This window comes from Cheilinus undulatus, linkage group 21 (assembly GCF_018320785.1).
Source record: "Cheilinus undulatus linkage group 21, ASM1832078v1, whole genome shotgun sequence".
Classification (NCBI taxonomy): domain Eukaryota; kingdom Metazoa; phylum Chordata; class Actinopteri; order Labriformes; family Labridae; genus Cheilinus; species Cheilinus undulatus.
The window spans coordinates 40,380,584-40,408,087 of record NC_054885.1 but is presented as its reverse complement, the minus strand read 5'-3'; the positions used below and the strand labels follow the sequence as shown (position 1 = coordinate 40,408,087).

General features: G+C 39.4%; 2 protein-coding genes across 2 annotated transcripts; one reads left to right on the top strand and one right to left on the bottom strand.

The window, feature by feature from the left end:
* Positions 1–30: 30 nt before the first annotated feature.
* Positions 31–15,548, bottom strand: mapk3 (mitogen-activated protein kinase 3). The gene is made up of 9 exons (XM_041816742.1): positions 15,145–15,548; positions 10,513–10,695; positions 6,908–7,097; positions 4,336–4,452; positions 4,134–4,248; positions 3,786–3,914; positions 3,500–3,609; positions 3,029–3,157; positions 31–191 (listed from the first exon to the last, which is right to left on the bottom strand). Exons 1-8 carry the CDS (start codon positions 15,348–15,350, stop codon positions 3,038–3,040), a joined length of 1,170 nt encoding a protein of 389 aa, XP_041672676.1. The 5' UTR covers positions 15,351–15,548; the 3' UTR covers positions 31–191; positions 3,029–3,037.
* A 2,231-nt stretch (positions 15,549–17,779) lies between these two features.
* On the top strand, positions 17,780–26,702 carry nudt9 (nudix (nucleoside diphosphate linked moiety X)-type motif 9). Its single transcript, XM_041816744.1, has 8 exons — positions 17,780–17,933; positions 20,111–20,398; positions 20,535–20,624; positions 22,018–22,104; positions 22,217–22,328; positions 22,624–22,770; positions 22,855–22,939; positions 25,070–26,702. Exons 1-8 carry the CDS (start codon positions 17,836–17,838, stop codon positions 25,213–25,215), a joined length of 1,053 nt encoding a protein of 350 aa, XP_041672678.1. The 5' UTR covers positions 17,780–17,835; the 3' UTR covers positions 25,216–26,702.
* Positions 26,703–27,504: the final 802 nt, after the last annotated feature.

The window sequence follows — 27,504 nt, the reverse complement described above, 5'->3', positions numbered from 1 at the left end:
CCCCCCATCAGGAAATCAAAGTGAAACTTAGCTCTCTTGCAGTAGAAATGGAAAGTAAAGCAGTTAAATGTTCGTAGTTCTTGGTTTTCTCTTTTTGTTGCTTTCTTGAAGATGCATTTTTCTTTTGTTTCAGCGCAACGTTTAGGGTCTTCTTGTTCCAAGCCTCCGCGCGGCTTCAACACCCTCCAGGGCTGAAAAGAAACAAATAGAAGAAATGCATGAACTGGACGAATACTGAGTGATTTATTATAGTGAAATTACCTCACCATCACTGACTTAGACCCCGTTTAGACCTTGCATTAACATCCTGTGCATTCATACTCCCTGTCCCTCTTATTCTAACAGCTCAGCATCATTTCTGTGGCTCTGTATCCCTACACGCTGTGTGCAGAGAAGCTGTTGATAGAAAGAATGAATGAAGGTGAATTAGCTAAGAGGCTAGCGCTGCCTCTTTAACAGTTTTTCTCCCTCGTACTTTTGAAATGATAAACCATCTAGTACATCTAGTTTCCCAACCATTTTTCCTCAGAGCCCTCCTACATGTACCTAAGAAGAGTGGAGCCGCCCCAGGACCCAAGAGAGAAGAAAAAGGGACGCATTGACACCAAAAATTGACATAGATTTTAATCATTTCACTGACAGAACACTAAAAAAAAAAGGCTTTATCATGGTTTTAGTCAATTTTTGCAAATCTAATTTTGGAAGCCTCAGAGCAGACAAAGCCTCGTCCCTCCCTAAGATCTTTGGTGCCTTCCCCGGGGGGTCCCGGACCCCAGGTTGGGAACCATCTTGTAAATACATCTAAGGAGGGACTGGTTGGAACTAGGGGCCTAGACTTGTCTGTTTATGGCAAGGATGGAATGTTTCATAGGCTTTAAAGCAGTGGTTCTCAACTGGTCTAGCCTCAGGACCCACCAGTCTTTCTCAGAACAAATCGCGACCCAAATTTCCAAAAGTTTTTCAACAACGCATGTTTGATTAATTTAATATGTTGCCGTTTTGAGCATGATTGGACCAAAATACAAGATATGAAAAATATAAGGGACAAAACCGACAAGTTTTACACCCTCTTTTCCCATCATTATGTGTACATTTTTGCCAATTTTGCAGAGATCTTGAGAAATAACTTCATTATCATAAGGGTAGTTGCTTTATTCATTGTAGGAAAAGGAGATAAATTTGTTGAAATATAGACCAAAGATTTAAATTTCATTGTAAAACAGGGTAAAATAAAAGGTACTTATGCATGTCCATGAAGGACTTCAGCACTTTCTGCCACCATTTTTTTTACAGACACCTATTCATGACCCACTGAAAACTGCTCCGTGACCCACTTTTGGGTCCCAACCCACCAGTTGAGAACCACTGCTTTAAAGGATAAAGGCAGAGGTTGGAATATCTGTGAAACTGGAGATGTTGGAACTCTTTGTTGAACTTGCCGCGTCCTCACTCCCCACGAGTTCCACCCACTTTTCCATAAGTTGCCAATCGACATAGGGAAAAGTTTGCTGTTCTTATAATGACAGCCGATTAACCATGAGCTGAAAAGGCTTGTAGTGCCTCTTTAACAGCTTTTCTCCCTTATGTTGTCTAAATTTAAATGAAAACTAAATTCAAACCACACGCTTCGAGAAAGTCACGGTGCATCGATCACAGATGAGCCGCGTCTAAGAGCTGGATATTTTCATGAATGACAGGAAGTGGCTCTTATTTGAGAGGGAGCTTCTGTTTTTATTTTTTTTGTTGATTTAAGGCCTAAAAGGCAAAAGCTCTTTTTACTGAACCTGAGCCCATTAACCCAAATCACTAAAAACAGAGCCACAGTTCCCAGAGATAAACAGAGCCATGCTTTTATTCACCAGCAGATCATGTCAGTTAGGGTTAGGGTTAGGGTTAGGGTTAGGGTGGGGTCATGCCAGAATACCACACCCTATCCAAACCAGATGAAGACATCCCAGACCACCTCTGTACAGACAGTCTTCAGTACACATTCAGTAGCGTCCACACAAAGCATTAAGGATTGCCACTTGTGTCCAAATGCCAAAAACAGACATAACCCTGTTCATGCAGCACATGTAGAGAAGATGTGTCAAAGTGGCTTACTTGTGTCTGTCCAGCCTGCAGGAAAGCTGCTAAATTTCAGCACATTTCTGCATCCTAAAGGACAAGTTTAAACCTAACCTACATAATAAAGACCTTAAAAGTTCAGTCATGCAGCAGGATCCAGCAGGATGTGTTCTAACAGGGCAAGAATCTTCTAAACTGAGTTTGGGGAACATGCTGTGGTATATTTATTTCTCTTTAGTGAGTATAACAGGATTAACAGGCAGACTGCCGCAGTCGGAGATTTTAAATCAACTGTTTAAGTGTGATTCTGACTGACTGATCCATGTCCAGTTTGTAATGAGACTGGTTCAACATCTGTTCAAAGTTGAGGTTTGATTTTGTTCTAGGCTGATAGCTACGCTGACATCTAGTTGTCAAAAATCACAACATCCTCTGTTCAGAGGTTTTACAGTTGAAAAGATTCGGTAGGACAGAAAGAACGCAGCTTCTGACAGAATTATGCACTTTAAAGTTGTTGTTTATGAAAAATGCTGCACTTTTTCTGTTCTTCAATCCATCTTTCCTCAGTCTTATTTCTACATTTTTGTCCCTGGTTTTACATCAATCATCATGCAAATCCTAAGGCTTTGTAACTTTTACCCCTACCCCACATTTGTCCCCTGAAACACAGTTAGGATCTGTGGTAATGAAATCTCTCCCTACCAAACCCTCCTGATAGATCATCAGTAGTTCTGGACAGCATTTATGTAAACAGACACAAGACAATACTGAATATTTCTACAAGAGCAGAAAGCAGAGTGAAAGCAGAGCCGTGAGCGGATTCCTGGACTTCAGGGCGTTTTCCCCTGATTTCTGCAGCGTAAACGGGCGTATCTGTCTGATAGCGTATCTATTCCGCTACAATTCCCCACCACCTCCCTACATGAGCAGAAGCTGACGTTTCTCTGCGTTCCCTCTCTACCTGTGTGTCTCAGGAGCCCTGATAGTTTTCCTGGAAACGAGCCGTTTCCTCAAAGATCAGCTCCTTCAGCTTCTCTTTGGGCAGGTCGTCCAGCTCCATGGAGAAAGTGAAGGGTTCCTCTGCTACCGGCTACACAAACACAAGAACACACAAGAAGAACACAGCTTTAACAGTCAAAGAGCCACCACCCTTAATTTCAGCATCATATAGTCTGGTTTAAGCCAAATCTTTCTGTTTCTTCTCAGGGAAAACAGAGAAATTTGTCATCAAGATGGAGAATTTGACAGCATGAAAACATAAATTCACTGCTTTATTTGTCATTAGAATGCTGTGATGTTATAACAGGATAATGCTCTGTGAGTCGTTCATAATAATAACGACCACTTTCACCTCTGCATTGTCCATAAAGACCTGATAAAGACACCCAGTCCGGCTTTAGTAAGAGCTCTACATGCCGCCTCTATTCTTTACCTCGTCTGTGGGATCGTAGTACTGCTCCAGGTACGGGTGAGCCAGAGCCTCCTCCACACTGATACGCTTGATGGGGTTAAAGGTCAGCATGCGGCCCAGCAGGTCAAGAACTGTTTAAAGATTTTAAAAAGCTGTTGTTAGATTAAAGAACAGGGTTGTGAAGGAATAAAAAACCATAGTTAGGATATGAACCAGACAGATGCTTCAACTATAAATACACAAACATTCATCTGTAATTTTTCTGAACATTTAGAAGTTAAATCAGAAACGTGCCACGTTTCCGTACCCTTCGAGTCAGCCTGGAAGATCTTCTCCCATGGGACTTTGTCTTTAGGTGGCAGGGCCTGCAGGTAGTTCCTCGCCTTCATGTTGATGATGCAGTTCAAATCCTCCTGAGACGGCGAGCCGAGGACGCCTGAGCACACGGACAGACAGACAGCCTGCATTAATATATGCACCAAAAAATGGTGCTGCTGGTCATATTTCCAGTTCATTAAATTCATCTAGTTACTTGTCTGCTTTTATACAAGAAGAGAAGACTTTTAACAGCTGCTTTTCCTCAGTAGAGAAAACTGCACTGGTTGTTGGTAACTGAAGGTGTCCTGGCACGTTTCTGTACAGACATGTTTCTCACCCAGGATCTGGTTGAGCTGATCCAGGTAGTGTTTCCCAGGAAAGAGAGGCAGATTGGACAACATCTCAGCCAGGATGCAGCCCACTGACCAGATGTCGATGGACTTAGAGTAGCCCTGAGACGAGCAAAAACAGAGGAGCTGTAATGTCATCCATCTTTAGTTTTACTCTTTAAAATCACAGAGCCTGTGTCACACTCTCACCTTTGAGTTGAGCATGATCTCTGGAGCTCTGTACCAGCGCGTGGCCACGTACTCAGTCAGGAAACCCGTGTGGTCGTGCTCGGGGTCAGCTATCCGTGCCAGGCCAAAGTCACAGATCTGAGGAGGAAGGAAACACGGTCAGAAAACAGCAGCATGTCCCTTTATACTGTCATACTTTAGCCCATATCTAGAAGACATGCTACAGTAAGAGACATTTAAATGATTATTACATGAAAATATCCCAACAGGATGTGAATTTAATGAAGTATTAAACTAATTTAAACAGCCACAGAAGCACTCAGCTGAGCATCACCTGTTCACATAATCACAATCTGAACTATAACACCGATCTTATTCTAATTCTTTTCTTCTAATGTGAAGGCGGTCGTAGAATACGTCTTAATCTGAGACTACCACACCCATATTCATGCTTTTTTGCAAGCGTCACATCCTCTGAATCGTGTAAATTTTGTTTTTAATTTAATAAAAAACAAAAATGCAAGAAATATTTAAAAAGATGGGTTTCCAGTAGAGTAAATCTGAACAGAATGTAAAGAGAAGCTGAGGAATGAGGGCTTAAGAGGGGGGTGGCGTCTTATTCACATTCGGACAACATCAAGCTGATATCTGAAACCCAAAAAACATTTTTTTTTATTACTTCCCAAGTAGATTTGCTTCCGCAGACATGACAATCAAGGATTATTTTCTTTTTTCAGTAGAGTCAGATGAATCAGAAGTAGCTGTAACCCGGTCTGTGGTTGTTTTTAAGCCCCTCCCACATGATCAGCTAATCCAGGGATTGATCGCTGGGTGGTCAGTGAGAGCAAAAGTTAAACTCTGAGGCTGTAAAACATCACAAAGAGTACAAAGAAAACCTGAAGGCTCATTAGACTGAAAGTCAGACAGTGAGACTGGATGGTTGTAAAAGTTTTAGATGGAACCTAACTAGGGCTGGGCAATTAATCCAAAATGAGATTAAATCGTGATATGGCCTGCTGCAATTTTCAAATCACAAAAGTTTAATTCTGCACACATGGATGATTTTGTTTAAATGTATTTCATTTTTGCACCTGTTGTGGCTTAGAGAAGTCTTATTTATTTATTTATGTTTTATTATGAATTTCATGTCTAAATTAATTATTTTCATTATTATCATTATTATTATTATTATTATTGCTGTTTATGCTGCTGTAGCTTATTCAATTATATTTTTATTATCATATCAGTATTATGTATGGCTTCCTGGATACTTGATTCTCCTTTTTGTCCTTATATTGTTTTCATAATCTTTTATTATCTTATTCTTGTAAATGTGCAGGACGATAGGTTCAATGTAAGCTATATGATACAGAGATGGTTAGCACACCAGTGTGTTTAAGTATTGTTCTATCACCTTTTGTTTTACTTGGAGCAAATGAGTGACTCTTGTAATAATGTGTTTCTGTGTTTACAGGAAAAAAATAAAATCTAAATTGAAAAAAAAAAAAAATCAAGTTGCAATATTTTTTTACCCTGCAAATTTTGTTCAACCTTTTTTTTTTGCAGCAGAGATGGTATGCATTAAATATCATTCAACTGTTAAAGGGCCTTTTTTTTTTAAATAGTCTACAAAATAATCCTACTTTCTTCATTTTTGTACATTTTTCTGATTAAATAAAAGTGATCACTACCTTCAATACCACAATTCATATCCAATTTGCAAAACGAGTCAAAATCAAAATGATCAGATATTTTTCAGAATTCTTGATGTGGAACTTAATGAATAATCACATGTCGTTCAACCCTAATCCTAAATACTTTTATTTCTGCTCCATGGTCCTTTTATTTTCTTATCGGCGCCAAACAACTTATTTAGAAAGTTAAAGTTCATTATGTAGTGCTGCCTACATTTCCCAGAATGCATTTCAGCAACCCTAAATCACGCTCAGAGCCGTCCCTTTTCTTTTCAGCCAGAAGATTCTCAAATCCAGAAATCGGTGGAGGTAAATTCATCTGAGTGTGTGGTGTTCCTCACATGTGGACCATCTCCCAGCTCCCTCAGCGTGTAAACGTGAATATTCATCAGTGTGGAGGAGGAGACAGGAGCGACAACAGCAGACAGCTTCTATGGTCTATTCAAAATATCCTCTTCAGTTTCTCTGTTTCAAACTCCAGATAAGGGACAAACGCAGCAGAAACAGCATGAGATTATCGACGCTGTCACTGAACGCTTAAAAACAGCAAACCTAGCAGTCTTTAGGTCTGAGGTAAATCCATCAGACACATTCCTCACTTTCTTATCCATCATGCTGAGAAACAGGGGAACCTGCCGCTGGTTCCCAGTTAACTCAAACACGTATTTAAATCAAAGACTCACAGCAGGTCAGACAAACAGGAAGTGACATAAGGAGGAGTCTGGCTCTCTTCATACCAACTAGACCTCACACTAAAATCTGATATTTTTCTGTTCAGTGAAATCTGCAGACAGTCTCTACAGTAGCGCCATAGTTACTGGTGATGATGCTGTGTGTGTGTGGGTGGGGTGGGGTGTGTGTGGGGGTGTGTGTGTGTGTGTGTGTGTGTGTGAGCCCACCTTGAGGTCGCAGGTGGTGTTGATGAGCAGGTTGGAGGGCTTGAGGTCGCGGTGCAGCACGTTGGCAGAGTGGATGTACTTGAGGCCTCTCAGGATCTGGTAGAGGAAGTAGCAGATGTGGTCGTTGCTCAGCCGCTGGCTCTTCAGCAGTTTGTAAAGGTCCGTCTCCATTAGAGTCTGCACGATGTAGCTGAAGAGACGAGCCGTCAAGGAGGACAACCACCGAGCTGACACCAGGAGGAACAACTCTCTCTGTGGAGCTTTCTAATGTTTCTAACTCAACAAACATATGCTGAATCACACCACATTTTTATGCTTTTTTAAATCAAATAACTGAAATGATCAGTTTGAGAGGATTTTAAAGTCTGACTGAGTTAGAGCGTGAGTAAATGGACATACTTCAGAGATCTTTTTGTACTTTAAAAACTCTTTCTGAAATACGTTAGTGCTGGCTCTGACCTCTAACAGCGCTTTCACACTTATACGAAACTCTTGAAAATGTGAACAGCTGAACTTGTCACCTCAGTGTTACCCACATCTTTTCTGCCAGTCCCTTGCAAATTTTCCAAAATAATTCAGGAAAATTTACGAGTGAATGAGCGGGAAAAGTCATGATGTTTATGTCTGTTTACTGGCATACAGCTGATGTGATTCTGGTGCACGTATAAAACAACTTTACTGACCTTTCTCTGTGCAGGTATGTTCTCTGGTCTTTTGTTGATACTAGGGCTGGGCAATTTATCACAAATCAGATTTAATCGCAATATGGTCTGCTGCAATTTTCAAATCACAGAGGGTGCAATATTTCTTTAACCTGAAATTTGTGACAAAATACCAGTTTAAAAGGTTTTTTCCAGCAGAGACGTTAGGCATTACATACCATGCAATCATTTTAGTGGCATATTTTTAGAATAGTGTACAAAAAAATGAAATTTTCTTCATTTTTGCATGTTTTTTTTGTTAAATATGAGAATTACACTAAAAAGATGATTCCCTTTCATACAACAGTTCATATCCAATTTGCAAAATGAGTCGAAATCATCACAATTAGATATTTCATCAAAATTGTCCCACTCTAGTTTAGTGTAATATTGTGTTGGTTATAGTACAGAATGAATTATTGTTTGTTTTTTTTGGAAAATACATGAGATGAGGAACTTAAGAAATAATTGCATATTTAATCGCAATATAAGGTAAAAAAAAAAAATCGCAATCACATTATTGTAAAATTTGTTGAAGCACATGCTGTAAAGGCAAAATAATGTCATCATGGCATCATCAGCTATCAAAGTCTTCTGATTTTGTTGTGCAGAAGCAACTCAAGAAGATCATCATCTAAAAGTTATCTCCAGGATATCTGAGGTCAAGGTGAAGCGTTAAACACCAGGAGGCCTTTGAGTTTTCTTCTTATTACACTTTTTCACTGATTTCTTGAAGCCCAACAGCAACACTTCAGTGGTCAAAGCCAAATAGAAACTACTTCTTTATTTGTTTGGTTTAATTTCCCCACTTGAACATGATTGCTGCAATAATCTTTGAAACAGGCGTAGCAGCAGCAGATTTCTCCAAGGCAAACAGCCAAAATGAAAAACAAGCTTTGGTAATAAAGTCAGACCATCTAAAGTGGCCGCTCAGTTTTGTTACAGGTTATTAAATGAAATGTTGTCTTTTCTTTTTTGGGAGCCAAACAGACTAAAAACTAAAAGCAGTGATAAAACTAGAAAGCTGCACTGCTCAGCCTGCAGCTCCCAGACTGTTCAGGCTAACTGTAGCTCAAACCTGGCTGCTACTGGTGAAATCACAGGTGTTCATATCATACAGGCTGCAGGACAGTCATCCTCCAATCAGACGTGGTATACACTGCCAAACTTATTAAAGGGGACCGCCCCCAGGTTTGGTTGGCCCGCCCTGTTTCGAAGAAAGTCCCACCCTCCTCTCCTGATCCATTAAACCACATCCATTTCCAGAGAGGGGCGTAGCCAGGGGCGGAGTCAGACAGCTTAGTAAGATTTAAAGCCACAGACTCAGAAACAGCTGGTTCTGAGCAGGGCTGAAACAGAGGAGGTTTTAGACATGCAGAAATCAATACTGGAGTGTTTTTACAGCAACAAACTTCACAGGCATGTTTTGGGGGCCTCTGAGAGCGATATAAACTTGTCTTAAAGGGGTAAAATATGTCCCCTTTAACAGCCCCATGAGTTAAAAATAGGAATCTATCACTGACATTAAACTAACAGGACAAAAGCTAGTGAGCTAGCTAAACTGATGACAAGGTTACAGTGCAATGTGTCAAAAGTCAGCTCAGTAAATAACTGCAGGCAAATCAAACACCATCATGACGTAATGTCAAAGGAAGGCCAGACTCCTGAATAAAGTCATTCTTTAGACCTGGGCCCACAGCTGTCCTTTTTCTCTCTGACACAGTGTAAATTTTGACAGCACTTTTTAATTTAGTTTTAGTTTTAGTCTTTTGCCAAAAATATCTTTTAGTTTTAGTCAGAATTTAGTCTTCTAAATTGTTTCAGTTTTAGTCTAGTTTTAATACATCACACTTATATAGCGCTTTTTTGGACACTCAAAGACGGTTCACAAACAAAACAAAACAAAGAGTTTTAGTTTTAGTTGACGAAACTTCCCAACATTTTAGTCGATGAAATTTACAGTAAATTTAGTCGACTGATTTGATCTCTTCCCAACTTACCCGCCACCATGCAGCCAAAGCAGCTGTGATTGGATGCCTATGCCTAACTTGCCCCTACTTTCTACATGATGAAATAAGGTCTGATTGGATAAAGTCTCTGTCAAACATTTTCATCTCATTTTAATTTGTTGACTAAAATGTCAGTTAGTTTAGTTTTAGTCTTGTTTTTATTAGTTACTGTCCCGTTTTTTGTCAGGGGAAAAAAGGCTATTAACGAAAGCTACAACGAAAATAATTAGTCATTAAAATTAACACTGCTCTGACAGTGTCCACAACCACAGTTTCTGAACGCCTCAGCATTTACTGCTGCTAAGCAGCCACAGGTGACTTCTGTTTTACAGTTGTAGCTGTGATGTCTTTCTTAGAAAGCCTGTTGTCTTCAGTTATTCCTCTACTCAAGGAAATATTAGAAAACATGAAAACCGTGATAAGAAATCCTGTTCTAGTATGAGCATCTGCGGACTCGGGAACTTTTAACTAATCAGATCAGTTTCCTTTCTGCTCTTACTGTTGACAAAGGTGGTATCAGAAATCCCACACCTTCTTGACTTTGATTGGCCAGTGAGGAGGAAGTGATGCTGACGAGTGCTGTTTCAAAAGAGGAAGTCTCATCAACTGAGAGCACAAGAAACAGCAGTTTCAGAAAGCTCAGCGCTAGAAACCCTGGACTTACACCGAAAATGACATTGAACATGAACATTTCTGGACTGTGGCTCCAGTAAAACTAGTTTTTGTCAATGTGGCTCCAGAGAAGGGCATCGTTAACACCACTGCTCCATAAAAAATACAATGCATTAATAAAAGCATGTTTTTAAATCCTGACCAGTCAAAGTTTGGAGAATGAGTGCCATGACCAGCATGCAGACCCGTGTAGTGGATCTGTACTATAAACTGCTAAGGATACACATCCCTCATGTTGTCGATGTGCCGTGCCCTCAGGATGTCGTTGATGCCGATGATGTTCTCATGGTTGAAACGCAGAAGGATCTTGATTTCCCTCAGCGTGCGCTGACAGTAAGTCTGGTGCTCGAACGGGCTGATTTTCTTGATGGCCACGCGCTGGTTTGTCACGTGGTCCAGGGCGGAGCTGGGTGTGGAGAAAGACATAACTTCAGGTTAAAGTTAGCATCGATTATCCTAGCGCCCTGCCAGAGTCCAGCTCTGCCTCCTAGAATGACATTTTCATAAGGCTGAAACAATACACACCCACATGAGAGGTTTCATGCTGCACTAACAAACCGCCCCAGAGAGCACAGTGTAGTGTGTGTGTGTGAGTTAAAGACACACACTCTAGAGGAGCCTTTGTAACACTGGGCTTTCTCTGCACTTGTTCCTCTCCACTTACTGCTGTAAGATCGGTGAATATAAACACGCTGCCCCATGAATGCATGCAGAGTGTCCCTGAGACAACCATAATTAATACACAGAATAAGGGCACCAGGGACGCTGCTGTTTCTAGGATTTAGAAGATGTGACACACCCTCTCTGAGATCAGGAAGTACAGCTTTTGTCTGCTCATGTGTCCTGCTGTTTGTTGTGATTGTTGTAGGTGTGGACCTGAGTGTAGGTGCTGATGTAGGTGGGGTGGAGATGGAGACCGGGTTGACCAAGAGTAACTTTGTGTTGGTACCTTCTCTGGGTTTTGGACCCACATTTTTGATTGATTAATTCCTTTTTACTGAACTCGTTTTATGTAATAGATCTGCAAATTATTTTTCCATGATTTTAATAGGAAGCCTGTAAACCGCACGGCAAGAGACAGAAATGTAGTGCATTAAACATCACTACTTATCGAAGTATTGGAAAATGTGAAGGCTTTGTTGCATTACTAACAAGCCTGATGAATAAATGAAATGAGAGTGACGGATGACCACGTCTGTGTCGTTTCACCTGGATAAAGACGATCCTGCAGGACTGAAGCTTCAACTCTCACTGTGCTCCTCTCCCTCTGTTAACCAATGGGTGTTGACTTTGTTTACAAACACAAAGTGCTTGGATGGTGGAGTCACGTGACCGTGATGGCACAGGCGCACAGCGCCGTGCTGTCTCACACAGCTGTAGGAGAGTGACAGCGCTGGTCCATGTGTGGGACGAGCTCTCATACTCCCGTAAACTTCACACAGGCACGAAGCGCTGTCACTTCTGATCCTGTTCGCAGCAGTTCAGCCGCTCCCACAGCCATGACTTGGCACTGATATCAAGAGCAACAAGGTTTGTTAACAAGTCTGCACAGTGCTGCAGAGAGAACACAGCGATAACTCGAGGAAAGGCCCCATAAAGAGGACAGATCCTACCAGGGCTGGGGGATAAACTGAGTTTCAAATATACTGATCAATTTTTAAACAGGATTAAAGGACAGATGGTAATCTATACATGATATAAAGAGAAATTCTTTAATTTCCATCACTGATTATGTCTATTAATAAAAAGAACAGATTTATCTGTCATGGGTGGATCGAACAGTTCTCCTGTTTTGGATCAATTTCAAAATAAATGGACAGACCATCACAATAAGACTAAAAGACCATTTCTATTACAGGACAGCCTTTTTAAAGAGGCATGTATTTATATTTATTACTTATAATGTAGTCGTTAGTTTACAGCTGACTGCAATTTTCTATTTTAAATTCTTTTATTCTCATTAGGCATTCCTCACTCTTCCTCTTGACCTTCATCATCTCTTGGCATCCTCATTTATGTTCAAATATCACCAAACTGAAGACATGGCAGTAAGTTTGCTTATCTACTCTAATAAAAAGAGGAAAATATAATACTGTAAACTATACTCACTACAGTATTTACAGTGTTTTGAGTAGAGATGATAAAATTATCAGTGTGATATCAGTATCCGTAGATATTAGCTTGAAAAGTGAATCATCAGTATTGACAGTCGCACACATTTCTGCAGATATTTTGGCTAAACTCCGCCTCTAGCAGCAGTAAATATGGCCAAGCAAACAAATAAGTTAGTGGAGTTTTTGGCTGGAAATGTCTTTTACTTTACTCATCATCATCCCTTACACTTAAACTGTTTTAGGGACTGAAATTCAAAATCTGAACTATGTTCAAAGAAGAGTATCAGTGCCATACATGAGTAGCTCTCCACTTTAACTCACAGATCTGCTATAGATGTGTTTGTCTTGCTTGCTGCAAGTGCAATTAAGTTAAATAAAGTCTTTATTTTGGTTTGAGACTGCAGAAAATGTGCAAAAACATACAATTCCAGCTAGTCTAAAACTTCTGATACAGGAAAAATGAAATTAAATGTGCTCCTGTAGGAAGCAGATGAAATGTTTGATTACATTAGGTATTTTATTGATCCTGGAGGAAATTTACAGTTTCATAGCTGAGAAGAGGACAGGTTGGTCAAAAAACGTGGTAGAAAAGGGCGACAGTTTGGCTTTTTTGTGCAACAACTACCTTTTATTAAAGAGCCTATAACTGAAATAATGTATGCCTTGGTTTTAGTATTATAGCTCATTAGATAAAATAGAAGTGGCTCCTAAAACATGTTTGTGGCTGATAGATATTTGAATCCACACAGTGGTGGGTAAATTAACCCTTTATCTACTGAGCCGGCGCTGTTTTATATGTCTGGAGTATTATTACCGTAACTCCGTCAAAGTTTGTCCGATCAGAAAAATTCCAATGGTGTTGGAAAGCTGAGAATTGTGGGCATGCGCACATACATGGTTCATTACATCCATATGATGTGGGCATTCATAGCAAAACACCAGAAGTATCGCAAGACCGCTACACAGATTCTCAACACTGTAACTCCTTGAAAATTCGCTCAATCTAAAAAATTCCAATGCTGACAGAGAGCTGAGAATCTGTGCTTTCTGGCAATATATGATGTGTGAGATATATATATATATATATATATATATATATATATATATAGATAGATAGATAGATAGATAGATATTACAGTAATGTTGAACAGCACTACGAAAATGGCAGCTTTGGCAGAAGACGAGTGAGAAAGGAGAGTGAAGGAGGAGAGTAAAGGGAGAGCGAGTGATAGTGGTGTTTTGTTGGCATAAAACAGTGTTAGATAGTGGCATTTGTGCGTGTCTGTCATGTGCAATAACAATATGTTACTGAGAATGTTGAGAATGCATCCTTCCACCTTTATTTGCACTACTTGTGGCCTATGTATATAGTTATCTTGCACTGTGTTTTGCACACCCAGAGTCCTAGACTCCAAAAATGACTGCTGATTGTTCTAAACATGTATAGGTTCACATTTCAAATGTCAAATCAAAACTTCATGAGCAATAACAACATTTCTACTCATAAAAGCCATGAAAAACAAATCTGTTTTTGTGTTTTTCTTCTTTTAAACTGCTGGCAATTCCATATAATGTGCAATAATCATTAACCAGATGTTGAAAAGTCAAGTTCAAGTACTCCTGGGAAAAGGGAGCAAAGCTCTCAGACTTAGGGCATTTCCTGACTATTTTACAGCCATGATAACTAAATATGTCCAAATCGCCATTTTTAGACTCAGTAGGTAAAGGGTTAAACATCCTTAAGTAAAGGTACTCAGGCTTGGCGTGGTCACTGATGCTGACACTGGTGTTAGAATCCCTACATCCCTGGTATGTACAGACAGTTTATCAGCAGAGACTTTAACATCTGCTGGTATAAACTAATACTCAACATTACAAGTTATCATCGACAAATAACGTCACGCTGATGTTATTTTTCATCCTTGGCTCCTTTCTGACCTGGAACACATTAATTTAAGAGTATTAAAAATGTTAGAAAGCTCAACATATGGAGTGTTGACAATGTTTCTGTGCAATCTAGGCAGTGTGTAGGAGTTGGCTGCAATTTTGGATGATTAAAAACAAACAAACTGGCCAACACTGGGAGTACTGGACTGCTACATTTATTGTTGCAGCATTAAATAGGTTTTAATGTTATTTTACTTCTACCACAGATGTATCCATGTTGAAAATTCTGGTATTGCGACTACAATGTGATATTTCTCGGCATTCATCCTAAAGATAAACAGAGAAGTGATTCTGGTCCATGTCGCCCAGCCCTAATAAACACACATCCTCTGCGGCAGCTCTGCAGGATCAGTGTTTACCATCAGAGCAGAGACTCAGGCTGAGGACAGAGACATGACAACCGTCTAAACTAACTCATGTGTGTTTCTGGTTTCAGTCTGACATTGATTCAATCTCAAATATCAGACTCCGTCCTGCGCAATCACTCCCAAATCTTGTTTCCTGAAAATCTTGTAGCCACGCCTGAAGCTAACAGGTAGCATGCTAACCACAACATGAGCTGTTTATGTCCACGGTGGTTGGTTTTTATCAGCAGTTTGACTCTAATTCATCATGGCTGCTCTCACGGAGGTAGCTAGATACAGCAGAAACGTGATCCAGCTCGCAGTGTCAGCATTATAAACACGCACATTTACATATTAAACATCTAAGACTGTGAGCTAACAGCTTATGTTAGCTAGCTCTGCTGGTTTAAATCTACGGTGGCCCAAACAAGGACGCTGAGCCGCACTCACCACACCATCCCATACGCGCCCTCCCCGATGTAGGCCAGGTTCGTGTACCGGGGGCCCACATCAAAGTTCTGGCCCCTCACGGTCTCGGTCTTGCATGCCGCAGCAGCGGGCGGAGCGTCGGTCGCAGTCTTCCCCGACGCCCCGGCAGCAGCAGCGCCGTTGGAGGCTTCGGTCCCGGCCGCTGCGGTGCTGCTGGAATCCGCCATTCTTCCTCCAGGAACCGTCAAAGAGACTCACCGAAACACCTCCGCCGGTCTCACCGTCTGACAGAGGCTTTACCGGGGAGGATTGTTTAATTAACGAACGGAAACGGCTCGGTCTGGGCCTCCACTACCGGACAGTAAGTGGATTTGGTGCGCGAGCGCGGATTTGGTCTCATCAGCGAGCGTAAATGCGCGTGCCAAACTACGGTGACATAGTGGCGTTTGATATGAGTACCGGAGTGACTTGTTGGGGCGGAATTCTATGGGTTGAAAGCATGCACCGCCCGCTTGGACTGACCGTTACGTTGAAACAAATGTGATCTGCAGCATAAACATGCAGCAAGCTGAGTGGGCGTGTCGAAACATGCTCCATGCTGTCAGTAATTAAAAAAACACTTACTGATCCGGTTTTCTTTTCAGTTCAACGAGTTTTATCGACATGGACAAACATGTGTTTGCACTACCAAAGCCTTGTTCAAATAAATAAAAAAATGTTTTGTTTTCTTCAGTCAAAATGGATTATAACATCACTAAAGTAAAAGTATTAGAATATCTTATGATAATATTATTTTTCTCTATTGTGGCTGAAAACCCAGAGACATTAGTGTCCTAGAATGGTTCTGTGAAAAGTTAGCACCTCGCAGCAGAATCGTATTATTATATATGATGACTAAACCAAAAGAACTAACGTTACTGGATTTTTTAACCTCCTGTGACCCCGCATGCGCATTAAAAGTTAAGGACATTACACCTTGGCTTTCTTACACCAAACTAACACACTCTGCAGTTGGATTTTTCAGATAATTGTCCAGAATGTCCACAGATGTTAATCTGCTCCTAATGTTGGGGGATTTTGCTTTAAATTTTCAGGAATTCTTCTGGAAAAGGGGGATATGTTCGATCATTTTAGAGAATTTGATGTGTTTTAGGGAGGGCGTTGCTTTTATTTTTTATTGTTTTTTACTTTCGTGGGAATTTATTTGTAGATTTTTGAGATCTAGAAGAAATTTCCTTTGAAGTTTTCTGTTAAGTTTTTATGAAAATTTTGAGAATTTCATTTTTGGGTGATCGGCAGAATTTATGTGGGAATTTTCCATAATTTTTCATGATATTTTGGGTTATGTAATTTTTAAAACTTTGGGAATTTGAGTGAAGATTTTTGACTGAATTTGCTTTGAAGTTTTAGAGAATTCATTGAAATTTTCGATTTTTTTTCCAACTTTTGGGAATGTGTTTGAAAATACGGTTTGATTTAAATTTTTGGGGTGGATTTTTTATTTTTATTTTGAAGGTGTTCTTCATGAAATTTGGGGAATGTATTTGATCTTTTTTCCGTAACGGTAAACGTCTCCTTTTTTTCTAATGATTTAGTTATAAACCACGTTCAGAGGAGTGTGTCTTGTGTAAAATGTAAATAAATCAGGTACAAGGCCTGTTTTATTTACATTTTACTTTCTATTTTGCTCATTTTAAACCCAGTCATGTTACTGACGGGTAGCCAGGAAACCTGTTAACCTAATTTTTATGAAAAATGCTCCTCCAGCTATTTCTCAGACTGACTTTTTCTGCCTTTTGTTTTCCTGTTTTGTTTTTGTTTTTGTTTTTGTTTTTTAGATATTTTGCTGCCAGGGGATTTAAAATAAGTAAATATTTTTCATGAAATAGCAAAACATCACAATTCCAACATCTGTTTATGCTCTATTTTGAGTGAAATATGGGTTTATGAGATTTTTTTTAATCTTTTCATTCTTTTTTGTTTGTATTTCTGGAAGTTTGTTTGCTTTTTTCCTTTTGTTTAGTCACCTTTGGTGTACTTTTGCATCCACATCTATCAATTATTACTTTTATCTTTTTTAATAAGATCTCACATCAATATTTTCTTTGTTGTTGTTTTGTGTTTTCTTTCTGTGCTTGTTTTTGTTGTCATCAATTTCACTTTTACCTCTTGTCATGTTATAACACATAATAATAATGATAATAATAATAATAATGATAATAATAATAATAATAGTAAAATAAAAAATACTTTTTCTTGACAAAATAAAAACACATTTTTATTTGTGTATTATTCTATTTATTGTTTTTTTATTATTTATTTCATTTTCTCTATTTTTATTTCGCTGCTTTTAATTTTGTGGTTAAAAAAATGATAGGAAATATATTTCTTTAACATGTAAAAAATATAATCAATTATTTAAAAAGATTGTAAAAGACAATACAGATGGAAAAGAATAAATTTGTACTGTTTAGGTTAAAGAAATGTTTTCAGTTTTCCTTAAATTAGTGATATTTCTCCACAGGTGTCAAACATGAGGAAGTTTAGGGTTAAAATGACACCAAAACAATAAATCGTGGACTCCTATCACCATGGAAACAACCGCCGTATCCGCGCCCCTCACGGTGTGACGTCATCACGCCGGGCGGTGCACTTCCTGGTTCCAGTGCTGCATGTTTCGGTTGCTCTTTATTGATTGATTTCTCTGAGGGAATGGTACATTTTCTCCTGCGACGGAGCTGGATCGGTCAGATTCGTCTCGCGCTCACTCTCCTCGGACTCCCGTTTACCGTCAGCAGCCCCGGACTGAAGTATGGACCGTAACGATCGTTAATTATTAACAGCTGAGGAGTTGGAAAGCAGAACATTGTTATTATGACAGCCAGTTTTAAAGCTAAGGCTCAAATGTACGGTAGGAGTGATAACAGACTAATGGAGCCTTTCTCTCTTAAATCTGATATTCAAATAAACATTTCTATTAGCCAACTCTTCGGTATTATCCTGCAGGAAACACGGATAAATTAAATCATATTTAATGCTATTTTATTGAGAATTTAAAGTTGAAAAAGTCAGCATCCCTCTGTCAAGGTAAGCTTAGCTGAACCTCTTCAATCAGACAAAAACTGCATTTTAACTGCATCATATTTATAAATATTTCTGCATTTTAATGTATTTTTGAACCATCATTTCCTAATTTATTCATTATTTATAAATTTACTTTGGGTAAATTAAATGTACTTACAGTACAGGCTTAAAAGTAATGAGTAGATTTGGATTTTTCCCACAAATTGACCATTTACAATCTGCAAAACAATAAAATAAGAGTAGAATTTGTGAAAACGTATGTATAAGTTTGTATAAATCCACTAGAGAGTTGAATATTTGCTTTGAAATTTTAAGGAAATGGAAGACTCTTGATAAGAACATGAAAAAAGTGAAACTGTAGCTTTCACCCAAAAAGACCATTTTTAATCTGCAAAATTCTGAAATAAGGATGCAATATGTAAAAAAAAATATTTGCAAAAAAAAGACATTCAGTTTGTATAAATTTACTGGAAAGTGAAATATTTGTTGTGATAAATATGGAAAATGGAAAATCAGAACATTAAAAAATGTGAACAAAAGTAGCTTTTGCCAAAATGTTGATCATTTTTTAACGTGCTAATAAGATAAGATACTCATGTTGGATTTAAAATAGTAAACTCTAGAAAAATGAGTTTCTTAATGGGCGGGCGAGTGGGGGAGGGACACTGCCATGTCATATTTTGGTGGGCGGAGTTTTCCCATCATGCTTTTAGTGAGTTGTTTAGAGGTTGTGTGTTCTACAGGTATCACTGTAGTCGTTCCTCTGCTCATGTTTTTGCTGAATTATTGTTGTTTCTGTGTTAAGCCTTCTGCACCATGACTGAAGTCGTCCACTCAGTCGGCCACTTCCTGAGAGTAGACGCTGATGGACAAGGCGATGCAGAAACTCAGGCTGCATCCTGGCCCTGCATCGGTCTCTTTTAGTACTTGTATTATTTTGCAGCGCTGGACTACACCATAATATTTGATACAAATATCAGTTTGTCCACTGATTCATTCAGCTGCTTTTTATTCAATAAAGTCACTAATTACTAAGAAAAAATAGATAAAAACACGCTTTTCAATGCAGGCTTCTCAAGGGCCCCTCCTCACCATGGGCCAGGGTAATCAGTAGCCTTTATCCCCCCTGTGCTACACCCATGGTGGCTTACAAGGGCACATTTGTAAATATGGCCCCAAAAAGCCACTCCAGTGCAAGGTTGTCAAAATATACACACACGTTGAATCTTCATAACAGAGCATGCTTTGCAATGATACAGTCTATAGTATTCTGATGATCAAGAGGTTCTGTGCAGATGCCGTCACACAGCGCTGGAGGACACCACTTGGGGACAAAAAGTGATTTCTGCATGGAGAAACTCTACCAAATAGACCGTGTTTGAGCTGTTAAGGACTATTCAAAATGTCCAAAGTGCAAAAACATAAATGTTCTTAATTCTTAAGCTGCTTTTGTGTCCTGAAAGTAGTTAAATGTTCAGTGAAAGTGAAAAGAAATTCAGAGGGTAACGGCAGTAGGCAGGAATGAAAAAAGCCTCTGTCTAAAGCTTGGATGAGGAAGGCAGAGTCCTACACAAATGACACAAATCTGTTTTATTTTTTGTTGCTGTAGAATCAATATACCGTATTTTTGATATATATGATATCAACATTTATAATTCTGGTATTGTGACAGCCTGAACAGCTTCAGTGACGAGGAGTTAAGTGTTTTATTTCCAGTCGAGTGTATTTATTGACAGACAGTATTGCAGACTGCTCAGGCTGTTAGCACTTGCAGGATTGTTTTCCATCATGGTTTAAAGAGTAAGAGTGGACAGAGTGCATGCTGGGTGGTGTCAGGCTGCACCGAGCTGCTGCAGAGCGATGCTTTCTGACTGATCCATGTCTCATGTTTCTCCTCCTGCAGGTCCACGCTCTCCTGTTCTTCATCATATCCTTTTTTAACCAGTCAGACCATCAGACCATTCAGCTCCAGCCTCTGTAGCCTCTACATGACCAGTGTTAGGGCCATGCCATCCTCAGCAGCACCCCACGTGAAGGCCAGGTGCCCCGTGTACCCAGGCTCCAAAATAAAGCGCTTTGTGGTTCCTGATGATAAAGTGGACTGGAGTCAGAGCTGGTCGCAGTATAATCCAGTCAGCTACACCGACCCTGCAGTGACAAAGAAGCCCGTATGGGCGGATCCTGATATCGGGTTAGTGTCTTCTTTATGGTTCCTAATAAGTTTTGTCTGCTGGGAAACATTCTGCCTGTATGCATGGAGCTGACATCAGACATAAGCTCTCAGAGTTTAAATATACCAGTTCTGACTGGCTCTACTTGTCTTTTAGCTCTTTCTCTCCACAGTTCAACAAGGTGGATGGAGGCGTGGACAGGACGAGCTTCGAGGGCATCTACAAAATAGAAAAGGGCAAGCCTCTGTAAGTTAAACTATGACAAGAAGTTAAGATTTGATGGCAAAACAACTACTGATGAGAACCTCAGAAACAACAAAGCAACAGCAAAGACACAAAAAGAAACCTAGCAGAGACACAAAAAAGACACAGGAAGTGAAAAAAAAACAATTAAAATGACAACGAGAAAATAAAAGTGCATGCAGCAACAAAACGAAATCTTGTTTTTGTTTAGTATTTTTTCTGTCAATTAAAAAGAAAATAGAGGCGACAAAGAGAGACAATGCACGGCTCAGGAGACGGCAGAAAGCTTTCATTTGTCACAAAACTGTGAAACACACGATGACATCTAGAACAGGGGTGTCAAACTCAAGGCCCGGGGGCCAAATCCGGCCGTGGAGCAATTATATCCAGCCCACCAGTTCATGTTTTCATTCTAACTGGCCCACCAGTATGAGGTCTGCAGATTTGCTCCAGTGTAACGGTGTAAACTTAACCTTGATGAGTGAGAATATCCTTGTTAAGTCACAAGAATTAGAAACAGTCAAGAGTTAAAATAATCTGATAAAAAGTCAGAAATGTGGGGAAAGAAATTTGTGTTTTCATTTCGTATTTTCTAATTTGTATCTCACAGTTAGGACTAAAAGTTATGGTATTGACATTTATATCTTATTTTGACTTTTTCATATCATAATTTTGACTTTTATCTCATATTTTGAAAATTTACATCCATGATTTTAATTTTTAAGTCATATTTTGATGTTTTAAACTCATGAAATTGAATTTTATCTTACGTTTTGACATTTTCAACTCCTAACTTTGAATTTTAATTGCAAATATTAGCCTTTTTTATTTAAAATCTTAAATTTTTAGTTCATCTTTGGACCTTAATAACTCAATATTTTTAATTTTATCTCATATTTTGACATTGAGAACTCATTATTTAGAATTTTATCTTAAATTTTGAAGTTTACAAGTCTTGATTTTTAATTTTTTTCTCATATCTTGACATTTTAAACTCCTAAATATAACTTTTCATCCCAAATATTGGCCTTTTGGGTTCAAGTTTTTAAATTTTGTATCTCATCTTTTGACCTTTAAAACTCTTGATTTTGATTTTTTAGTGCTTTAACTGTTAAAGATCCTGATTTTAACTGTTGACTTTTTTTTAAATCTCAAAATCATTTATCATCAATGGTGAAGGTGAAGATGAGGTTGACAGTTTATGGTAAATGTTGACCCAGTTAGGGCCTCAGGTTCAAATCCAGAATTCGGCCCCTGCTGTGATTGAGTCTGACATCCTTGGTCTAGAAAATATCTACTCCGTTTGGAGTCACAGTTAAAGTTGAATGATTTTTTAAAGAGTATATCCTCAAACAGGTGATACATGAATATGTTTGATTGATTTTGGCTCATGTAGAAATCCTCGTGGTCGTACTGGTGTGACCGGCAGAGGCTTGCTGGGACGATGGGGACCCAATCACGCTGCAGATCCAATCGTCACCAGGTAGTTTCCTGGTACTGTAAAGACAGATGCAAAGAGTAATTCATTACTTAGTTTAGTTAAATACAGAATGATTAAAATGCCCATTGGCCTGGTGTTTATCACTCTCCTGCAGATGGAAAGTCGATGCCAAAGGAGTGAAGATTAATCACCCCGTCTCTAAACGGCCGATTCTGCAGTTTGTGTCCATCAAGAGGAAAGACTGTGGGGAGTGGGCCATTCCCGGGGTATTTAACTTTTACATTTCTTTCTCTATGACCTTTTAATGACCTGAGATCTTTAAATTATAATCAGTTCATCCTTGAGTCTCAGTGGATATCCATGCAAAGTTTGATGAAAATCTGTGAAAGTTTTCTTGAGATAACGTGTTCACAATCGGCCTTAAAGGGCGTCTGAACTGAACCAGAGAGCAGAGATTCTCCAGCCTCTGCTCTCGTCGACACTGTGGCATAAAAACACAATCAGTCAGGTGTTTTTCTGTTTAATGGGGTGTCATGTGGTCTTCATGTGCTTGTTTTGTAGGGGATGGTTGATCCGGGCGAGCAGGTGTCTCTCACGCTGCAGAGAGAGTTCTCAGAGGAAGCGTTGAACTCGCTCTCTCTGCCGCCGTCGGAGAAAGCAAAAATTCACGACCGCATCACCAAACTCTTCAAATCCCCGGGGTTCCAGGTCAGCGTCTGAGACCCTCTCTGCTGCCTAATATCAACATTTCAAACAATAAAGGCCTCAGTAGGTGCTTCATTTCTCTTTCAGGTCTATAAAGGTTACGTGGATGATCCCAGGAACACGGACAACGCCTGGATGGAGACGGTCGCTGTTAACTTCCATGATGAGTCAGGTATCACACATCAGTCATTTCATTTATTCCTCAAAAATACAATTTTGTTTGTTTTATTGACATCTGTACGGAGGCCTTAAAGGGCCATGTATTCACATATATTATCTACTCTGTTTTCCCATGATAACCAATAATGTCTGTCCGTTTTCTCATGATCTGGATGTAGTTTTGTCATTTTGTCCAGATGACGGTTTTCTTATGATAACGACTTAATTTTCATGTTATCACGGGATAACAACATTTGTTTTCCTCTGATAATGACTTGATTAATCCTGTTATCACAGGAAAACAGAATAAATAATACATATGAATACATGACCCTTTAGGGCACTGATCATCAGCTGGTGGCCGGGGGGCCAAATCAGGCCCCCCAAAGCTTCCTGTCTAGCCCCCAGATGATCATTAGACTCAAGAAGCAGGAAAAGAAGATGTTGTGGTTTTAAGAGTATCTTTTGGCTTTAAATGTCTGCAGCTGTGAAATCCACCCCAAAAGCAATTAATATTCAAATAGTTTTAGAATGACTTCACATTTATCTGTTTTTACAGAAATTCACTTGTCAGTCATTATTAGTAAATATTAAAAAAGTGTGTTAAAACTGACAAAAATGGCCAGATAAAGTGGTGAAAAGGGGTTAGAGAGTGGCAAAAATGGCCGATGAGATTCAAATGGGTTGTGGAGTGGCACAAAGGGACAAAAACTTGCAGGAAACGTGGGGAGAAGAGGTCAAAATGTGGCAAACTGTTAGTATTAATGGAAAAAAGGAGCAAAAAGTATATCAAAAATTGGTGAAAAGTTGCAAAAATAGACAAAAAAGGGCAAAAATGGAAAAAAGAGGGATAAGACAGGCAAGAAAAGTGGTTTAAAGGAGTTAAAGAATGGCAAAAAGTTGGGTTAAAGAGGCAAAAATGGTCAAAAAGTATCAAAATAGGTTAAAAGTGGAAAATGGCGCAAAAATAGCCAATGGCAAAGTAGTGAAACTGCAGGAAAGTGGGTTAAAGAGTGATGAAATAGCAAAAACGGGTTAAACATGGCACAAAATGTTGCAGAAATGTCAGAATGAAGCAGTGAAGTAGTGAAAAGTGTTAAACATGAGTTCATATTGGTGCTAAGTCATAATTGTTGAGGGCCAGTTCCCCGGGAATTTTCAGGGGCCCAGCCAACTCTGTGGGCATGCCTGTCTCCTTGTGGTCTACGGCATTATATATTGGGATAGATGTCACTGGTAATGCCTAAAAATGTCCTGTAATTTGAAAGAAAATACAAATTCTAATAAAATAATATATTAATCAGAACAAAATATGGATTTAATTTTGGAAGTCTGGCCCCCAGAGACCCTGTCAAGAATAAATCTGACCCTTGTGCAGATGTATTTGATGACCCCTGCTTTAGGGCTTCCGTACATCTGGACTTATTTATCTGTTATCTTAGGATAACACAGCTGTCCTTTCCATGAAGATGTGGTTGTTTCACAAGATCTCTAAAAAACAACCAAATGTTATCACTGGAAACGTAGTAAAATGGGATGCATGCATGTCCTCCAGGGGATTTTCAGTATTTCCCACAGAATGACACTGAGCTTCAGCAGTGAACCACCCTGTCTCCTTCTGCATCTTTAGTTTTTTAGTGTTTCTGCTCTTTGACAGTAAACAGCAGCAGCAGCGTGTTTTAAAAAGACCCTCAGATAACATCATCTGCCTTGTTTCACTCAGTAATGCAGAGTCATCGTAGGTGAGCTGTACCTGTGAAGGTGTTAATGTTTATCACAGCTGTCATCCTGGAGTGCAGGATCATATCTGCAGCAAGGAGCTCAATAAGAAATGTTGAAGAAGTGACAGCTTCATTTCAACACCTCAGCTGGTTTATTGATGAGAGGGCCACATTAGTAGGTGTCTCTCCTGCATGTGCAGATAGTTAAGGTCCAAACTGCAACATTTTTTGAGGGGTTAGATGTTCCTAAATTTGGGCTGGGAGGTCCCACAATGAGGTGGTGTTAAATCCTGAGAATGGAGCAGCTGATTTCTTCCTCTAAGGCTCTAAGAATATGCATTCCAGCACATATTTCTTCCAGTATTTATCTCTTTTGTCAGCTTTCTTGTTTTCCTGTTACAGATATTTTTCCCTTCTTGCAGGCAACAGTGTGAGTGAGCTGCCGCTGCAGGCCGGTGATGACGCAGGACAAGTCAAATGGGTCGATGTTGACTCGTCGTTCCCTCTCTATGCGAGTCACTCCCGTTTCCTGGAGCTGGTCGCCAAAGAGAGGAAAGCTCACTGGTAACCATGGACCAGAGACTCTCAAACACACCGACGAAACAATGAAGGAAACATGAAGAGTGTTATCGCTCTGTGTTTGTAGGAAGCATGTACGACACTTTAAACCCTGACCCTCTCTAACAGTACTTTATAACAGTACTTATATCACAATTATATAAAAAACAAACTGTTTAAATGCACTCAGTCGTTTCCACATTAGCCTGATTATGAAAGAACAAATTACAGAGCCTCTGAACATAACGCTGGTTTCACATTTTCACCTCACAGCTGGAGACCGCCCATGGTGGACGGGGGGGTCTCCTGCAGCATGGAACGATGTAAAAGAACAACCAGGAACCAAACAGAGTTTATAAAACATGTTTATAATAAGACTGCTGTATGAAGCTGTTGGCATTCAAACATGCAGCTCTCTAGAAACGTCAGGTGCCTTTCAGGAGTTTGGTGAAAGTAGCTAATGTAGAAAGGGTTTTGAGTTTGTCTGCTTGAATGATAAATGAATTATAAAGATGTGTTGGAGCTCACATTAGCAGCAGAGCTGAACCAAAAAGACAAACGTGTTTTCAGGTGTTAACAGGTGGTTGAAGAGGCCGATCACACTCTCCAGAACTCTTACATCAGTGTGTGTCATCTCTCTGCTGAGCAGACTGAGACACGCAGTGTTAATCTGTTAGCATCCGTGACTCAGACACTCGAACACGGCCTCCGCCGTCATCAGAAGGTTTTTATTGGCACTCCATTTCATTAATACTGCAGTATAATCCATTACTCAGCATAACTCTTTCAATTCTCTGCTCATGCAGACATTCAGCCCTGACCAGTCCTCCCAGTCTGCTCTGCAGCTCCTCACCAGTACATTTACACTGAGAGCTCTTATTTGATGTTTCAGGAAGGGAGAGCATTTCCTCTGGTTTCCTTACAGCATGACTCAGACCTGAGACAAACCAGAAACACGGGAAAAGACTTTAATTTGACCTTATTACTCTGTGATCTGTGGTCGATACAAAAACATACAAAATTGCAAAGATTAAATGATAATCAGAAAAATGTAGGTTACTTTTTCTCCAACAGTATTCAGCGTAAAGTTCTGCAGCTTGCATCAGAATGTCAGTAAATGTTGTCGTAGTTAATCCATGTTCCTAAATTTGAAGGCATTTGACACCAAAGTGACTGATTTAGTTTCTAGTCATTAACTGAACCCAGATAAGGTATAAATTATTGCGAATTCTTTGATTTGTTTGTGCAGTTTTCTTCATAAAATAAACGTGTGTCCTGAAAGTGATCGCTGCACGTTGTGTTGTGTTCCTCATAAAACATGGAACATGAGTGTCTACTTAGTGGATTTAGTGACATTAGTAACAAATGTGAGTGTTTATGCAAACTTTTTCATCTTAAAAACTGTAAAATGCAATTATGATGATTATTTTGTTCATCTTGGGTGTAATGCATTTATTTCTAACCACATTATCCTTCCAAGCATCTTAGCAAATAAATTATGCAACCTTATTTCTTTGAGGCTAAACTGCTTCTAAAAATCATCTTTTATTGTCTGGCTGCTCTTTAAATCAGATAGACGCCCAAACAGCTGCTTATCTATAATGTATGCTCCATATAGTGTAACCATTTACCAGAGACACTGAGAGTTCTGTTTGTCTGACAGACCTTCAACCTGCAGATATTTCTGAACAATCAGACAGAAGCAAGTTTTCATGATGATTACACTCTCCAAATCTAAAGGCAGCTCAGTGAGACAGGCTGTAAGGAGCAAAAAATGCTGTTTGAAGGATGCATCATTTAAAGTTAGACACCATGTGGTTTGCCCTGAAGCAGGGGTGGAGCCAGACATGTTAAAATCCGGGGCTAAGCTCAAACAGAGGATGGCTCGGGGCTGGGCACATCCCTAGAATTTTTCTGCTTATCGGAGAGTTTAATGCACTACTTTACTGCACTTTTGAATAAAAATTTAAATTCAAAATGCCAACAAATCCAAGCATCATTTAGGCAAAAATAATGTTGCCCAACCTAAAAAATAATTTATAACATCATTTTCACTTCTGCCTCCTAAAAAATGTCTGAAGTTTATATTTTAAGTAGTGCTGTCAATTGATTAAAATTTTTAATCAGATTAATCACAGGGTTGCTGTGGATTAATTTTGATTAATCATGATTAAATATCATTCATTTTTAATCTATAATGATCTTACTGAGACCCTGACAGTCTGTGAGGGTGGTCTGTCGCAAGCTTGGCAACGCGTTAGCCAAAGTGCTAGTAGAATCCCTGACGAACGTATGCTTG